We start from the raw sequence: 5051 nt of genomic DNA, 5'->3' as shown, positions 1-5051 counted from the left end.
GGTATCCTGGCAGATGAGATGGGCCTCGGAAAGACGGTACAGGCTATCTCGTTAATTGCGTTCTTTAAAGAACATAATATCCCTGGGCCGTTTTTGATAGCTGCGCCCCTGAGCACAGTCAGCAATTGGGTAAATGAGTTTGCACGATGGACTCCATCTATCAATACTGTTCTTTACCACGGAACCAAAGAACAACGTAGCGAAATTCGACGAAAACAGATGAAGAACCAGGACCAGAAGGCGCCTGATTTCCCAGTTGTCTGTACATCATATGAAATCTGCATGAATGATCGAAAGTTCCTCGCCAATTACCAGTGGAAATACATCATAGTGGTAAGTGTAGATATTTTCTTCAAGGTCTCCGAATGGAATGCTAACTGAGTGGAACTATAGGATGAAGGACATCGTCTGAAAAATATGAACTGCAAGTTGATAAAGGAGCTCTTGACATACCCTTCTGCAAATCGGCTGCTCATCACCGGGACGCCTTTGCAGAACAACATTGCTGAGCTATGGTCACTGCTTCATTTTCTACTACCCGAGATATTTAACGATCTGGATAACTTCCAGAGCTGGTTTGATTTCTCGTCTGTTCTTGATGATTCTGATCAAAACGCTGTCAATGAAAGACGGAGACGCAACCTTGTGTCTACAATGCATGCAATCCTGAAACCATTCTTACTACGGAGGCTAAAGACTGATGTTGAATCCTCGCTTCCGAAGAAACGTGAATATGTCCTATATGCACCTCTTACGCCTGAACAAAAGGAGCTATATGTCCAGATAGTGAACGGAACGAGCCGTCAATATCTAGAAGAGAAAGCCGCCGAGCGAATAGAAGCTAGGAATAGCTCAGCCAAACAGTCAAGAGCCCGCAGTTTGAAGAGAGGTGCAAGTGGCAGCGAGCTAAACACGCCTAACAAGAGTGCAAAATCTAGCCGTGACTCTACACCTACGAGAGCTCGGCGTCGAGGCCGGTCCAAAAACTACAAGGAGGAGTCTGATAGGGAGTTCAATAGCAAATTAGCGAAGCTAGAGAAGGGGATCCATGAGGACACCCCTGAGCAGAGCGAGCTTAGTGAAGGAGAGGTGGACGAAATCGAGAGAGCAAAGACTATGAAGCTAGCCAGTGAGTACCCCTCCTAGTCTATGGAGAAAAATTGTCCCTAATTGTCTGTTATAGAAAAGGAGATCTCCTCCAAGAAGCTTCAGAATCCAGTCATGCAAGCCAGACTGGTGTGCAATTCACCACTCAACTTCTACTGGCCATGGGACGAAGACTCTTCAGGCGTTGACTCCACGCTTGTTACGTCTTCCGGCAAAATGCTTCTGCTAGACCGTCTTGTACCCTGTCTTATTTCAAAGGGACACAAGGTTCTAATCTTCTCACAGTTTAAAGGACAACTTGATATCCTCGAGGACTGGGCCACGCAGCTCCGGTCCTGGAACTGCTGTCGTATTGACGGTGCAATTGCACAGGCGGATCGACAGGAGCAGATAAATGCCTTTAACAGTGATCCCGACTACAGGATATTTCTACTAAGTACGCGAGCAGGCGGCCAGGGCATCAACCTTACTGCCGCTGACACCGTTATTCTCTTCGACTCTGACTGGAATCCACAACAGGATCTCCAGGCCCAGGACCGGGCTCACCGAATTGGTCAGACGAAGCCGGTGATTGTCTATCGATTAGCTACCAGGGGCACAATTGAACAGACTCTTCTTGAACGGGCCGGATCCAAACGCCGACTAGAGAAACTAGTTATTCAAAAGGGCAAATTCAAAAGCCTGCTTGATTCCACGAGCTCGTCTAATCCACAGCGCCAGGCGGATGAATTGAAGAAGATATTCGGCGATGAAGACATTGAGGTGTTTGATATCGGCGCTGGAACGACTTCGGAGTCTCTGCTTTCAGAAAAGGATCTTGAGATATTGACAGACCGCAGCGACGAGGCGTACTCGGACCAGCGGATGAATGAGAGCGGGCGGGCGTTTGCTGCTGTCAAGGCGAACACTGATGCAGACGAGATCATGGCTGACATTACCAGTAAATAAGAAAAGCTACTGATCAGTGAAACCCTCCTTTAGTATTAAATTGTACTAGTTATCCAGGACCTGCAGAAGTTAACGTGCAATATAATATATCATTAGAGAGAAGAGAAAAATAAATCCAAAAGGATACAGACATGATACACCGCTTGAGAGGCGTTAAAGAGGAGTAAGGGGGAAGGGAGTATATACTATATCAAAAAACAAAAAGTAAGCCACCCGGCGCCAGCTATCGAGATCGTTTAGCGTCTTGTACTTGATCACGCAGGTCCGACAAGACTTCATTACGCTTCGCCAGATGTGCCTTGAGACCTTCGACCTGCTCCTCGACAGCCTTGACATCAGCCCGGATCCGCTCAAGGCTCTCACCCTCACTAACCCGACCAGTCCCTTCCCTTAGCTCTCGCAGCTCACGCTCTTTATACTCGAGCATCTGCAGAGCTTCCTTCTTGATCAGCGCCCAATTAGGCCCGTCTGCCCGCGCCCTTGTGCCGTTCTTCCTGGCCTCGACGGCCGCATTGGCTGCTTCCAGCTTCTTATCTAGCTCCGCTAATTCTCGCCTTAGACGGACTTTCTCCCATTCTTCGTCTTGTATAGTATTACTGAAATCTGTTCCCTGTGGCTGGTAGCTTGACTTGCCCCCTACTCCTAGCCGGCTTAAGTAGGCGTCTCCGAACTTGGCTTTGCGGCCTGTACTTGTGTCGTCGTTGCTGGAGACACCCCATTTCTTGGCTGTGCGGACATTGTCAAGCTGGTAGTCTATCTTGTTTGATTCGAAGGAGGCGCGGAGGGAGGCGGGGATGTTGCGGGGGATACGGTAGCCCTCGTGTCTGTTGTTTAGGATGTGAAGGAAGGCGAGTGCTGCGTCTTTGGAGATGGTGGAGGAGGCGGATGGGTTGACGAGGTTCCATGCCGAGCGGATGTCTGTGTCCGGCACTGAGAGGGAGTCGTATAGGTCTTGTAACGAGGAGACTAGACAGTTGTTAGTAGGGCTCTTGTAATGAATATGCATACCGTCAAACAAACGTACATGCTATCTCTCCTCGCTGGTTCTTGTTGGCAGAGTATATCTCCTCGTACTTGGCCTTGTCCTGTGGCGCCATGTACCAGTCGAACCCGTCCTTGAGGCCAGGGGTATCGTCTTCATCCTCTACTCTCTCGAATTGCGGTTGTGTGCCGGTCAGCGCCCTGCTGGCCTGGACGAGATGTGCCTTTGACTCCGGAACCAGCCAGTCGGGTAGAGCGGGCGGTACATCGTTATATTCCTACCAGCCCGTCAGTATATCTCACGTTGTATATCCAGATGTAGGTCATGTCGCTGTAAACATACTCCATTGACCAGGTCGAAGATCAGTCTCATGGCCACGCAGAACTCCTCGAAGTCCAGCTCCCCGTCTCCATCAACGTCTGCCAGATCCCATACCCGCTCCAGCTGGTCATCTCGAAGCCGGCTGTTGCGTAGGACGGTGGCCGCTTGTGCGTTGTTGAGTCGTGGCTGGCCGTTAGATAGCGACGAGAAGATCTCCCAGTACCGCTCGACCTCCCACTGCTCTATCTTCTTCTCGCCCATGATGCAGTAGCCTCAGCAGCCTCAGCACAGCTTCGAATTGCTCCGTTATCTTCTTTTCTTCCTCTTCTTCGGCTTCTGCTTCTTGTTTGTCTTGCTGCTTCTTCTTCGTCTTCTTCGTCGCTTCGTCTTTGCTTATCGTCGATGGCAGAGCGCCTGCTTAGTCAGCGGAACATATCAATTCCCGTAGAAAAAGACGACCAAGAAGCTGTATAGAACTAGATATTGATATTGATAAAGGAAGTGGACAGAAGAAGAGTTCATTAGGATATCCAAGTATGCATGGACTCATGATGCGTCTGACTAGGTCTATACAGGCGTAAACAACAATAATATACATGGCAAAAGGGCGTGTTATATGCGAGGAGAAAGGGGAGTATGATCTTTTAGGACTGCTTTTTCTGGTCCAGCTGCTGTTGAACCTGATGGACGGCTCGTTCGACCTCGGCAACGAGCTCAGGGGCATCCAGCATCTTGGCCAGGGCCTTGCCGTCGGTGTCCTTGAGCAGCATCACCTCCTCGGCGCAGTGGCCGTCTTCACAGCCAGGCGCATCTTTCTTCTCTTCCTTCTTCTCATCAACCATCGTATCTTCCACCCCGTCCCTGCGAGGGAAGTGCCGTAGATAGACGTTCTCCAGGTCTGTCAATGATCTAGGTTGGATCAGATTCTCTTTTAGCAGAAACTCCAGGTGCCTCGAGCCTCCCAGTGCTGTAGACAGTCAGCAAGTATATAGATATAGATATAGATTTTTGAGCAGCCGAGCTTCATAAAACTAACCTCTCCAGTGCGACCAGCCGCGGTAGCAGAAGAAGAAAAAGGGTATATTAGGTATACTACAGACAGTCAGCATCACAGTACCGTATCGTTATTCACTTGTCCAGCGGGTATAGTAAGAAAGGCGTCTTGCATACATCGGCACCAGGGCAAAGGGAGCCGTCAAGGGCGCAACGACGATGCTCCACCACATGCGCTTCCGATGCAGCTGCTGTCTCTCCGTTGCCAGCTGCTCCAGCAGGCCCATCACCCTGCTCGTCTTGATCGCATTCTTGGGGTACAGCAGCTCCACCGGCTTGCGCGCCTGCAGCTCCTCCATCTCCCGCCGCGAGCTCAACGGCGGCACGCTCTTGAGCCCCCATTCCTCGTAGGGAATCCGCTGCAGCGCCCGGTGGCCGTAGGTGACCAGCGTCTTCTGCCAGCCCTTCTCTGCAGCCTCCCACTTCGCCCAGGTCGCCGTCGCCTTGTTCGTGATGCGATCGAGGTAGCTCAGCTGCTTGGCCGGCACCGCAGCGTCGACCTTCTTGCAGTAGATGAGCGTACGGCCCGTCGAGATCGGGATCAGGAAGAGACGCATCGTGAGCCCTGCGCTTCGCTCTCGCTGTCTCTCTGTCAGCCCTGCGCAGGCTCTTTTATACCTATCTCTGTGTATAGTATATT

The 5051-nt window shown here is 50.8% G+C and overlaps 3 protein-coding genes across 3 annotated transcripts in view; 1 reads left to right on the top strand and 2 right to left on the bottom strand.

The window, feature by feature from the left end:
• MGYG_03571 (ISWI chromatin-remodeling complex ATPase ISW1) overlaps nucleotides 1-2055 on the top strand; it is a gene marked incomplete at both ends in the record, with an annotated part of 2756 nt that extends 701 nt beyond the window's left edge. The window contains 3 exons of the mRNA XM_003173349.1: nucleotides 19-333; nucleotides 394-1129; nucleotides 1184-2055. Coding sequence (XP_003173397.1) covers nucleotides 19-333; nucleotides 394-1129; nucleotides 1184-2055 — 1923 coding nt within the window. The remainder of the gene's footprint in view (nucleotides 1-18; nucleotides 334-393; nucleotides 1130-1183) is intronic.
• A 223-nt stretch (nucleotides 2056-2278) lies between these two features.
• MGYG_03570 (actin cytoskeleton-regulatory complex protein END3) lies at nucleotides 2279-3619 on the bottom strand (the record flags this gene model as incomplete). The annotated part of the gene is made up of 3 exons (XM_003173348.1): nucleotides 2279-3021; nucleotides 3080-3314; nucleotides 3380-3619. The coding sequence occupies 3 exons, from the start codon at nucleotides 3617-3619 to the stop codon at nucleotides 2279-2281; spliced, it is 1218 nt and encodes a 405-aa protein (XP_003173396.1).
• A 383-nt stretch (nucleotides 3620-4002) lies between these two features.
• On the bottom strand, nucleotides 4003-4968 carry MGYG_03569 (hypothetical protein; the record flags this gene model as incomplete). Its single annotated transcript, XM_003173347.1, has 3 exons — nucleotides 4003-4325; nucleotides 4395-4450; nucleotides 4529-4968. The coding sequence occupies 3 exons, from the start codon at nucleotides 4966-4968 to the stop codon at nucleotides 4003-4005; spliced, it is 819 nt and encodes a 272-aa protein (XP_003173395.1).
• Nucleotides 4969-5051: the final 83 nt, after the last annotated feature.

This window comes from Nannizzia gypsea, genomic scaffold (genome assembly GCF_000150975.2).
Source record: "Nannizzia gypsea CBS 118893 supercont1.3 genomic scaffold, whole genome shotgun sequence".
Classification (NCBI taxonomy): Eukaryota; Fungi; Ascomycota; class Eurotiomycetes; order Onygenales; family Arthrodermataceae; genus Nannizzia; species Nannizzia gypsea.
This window is presented reverse-complemented; position numbering and strand designations above follow the sequence as displayed.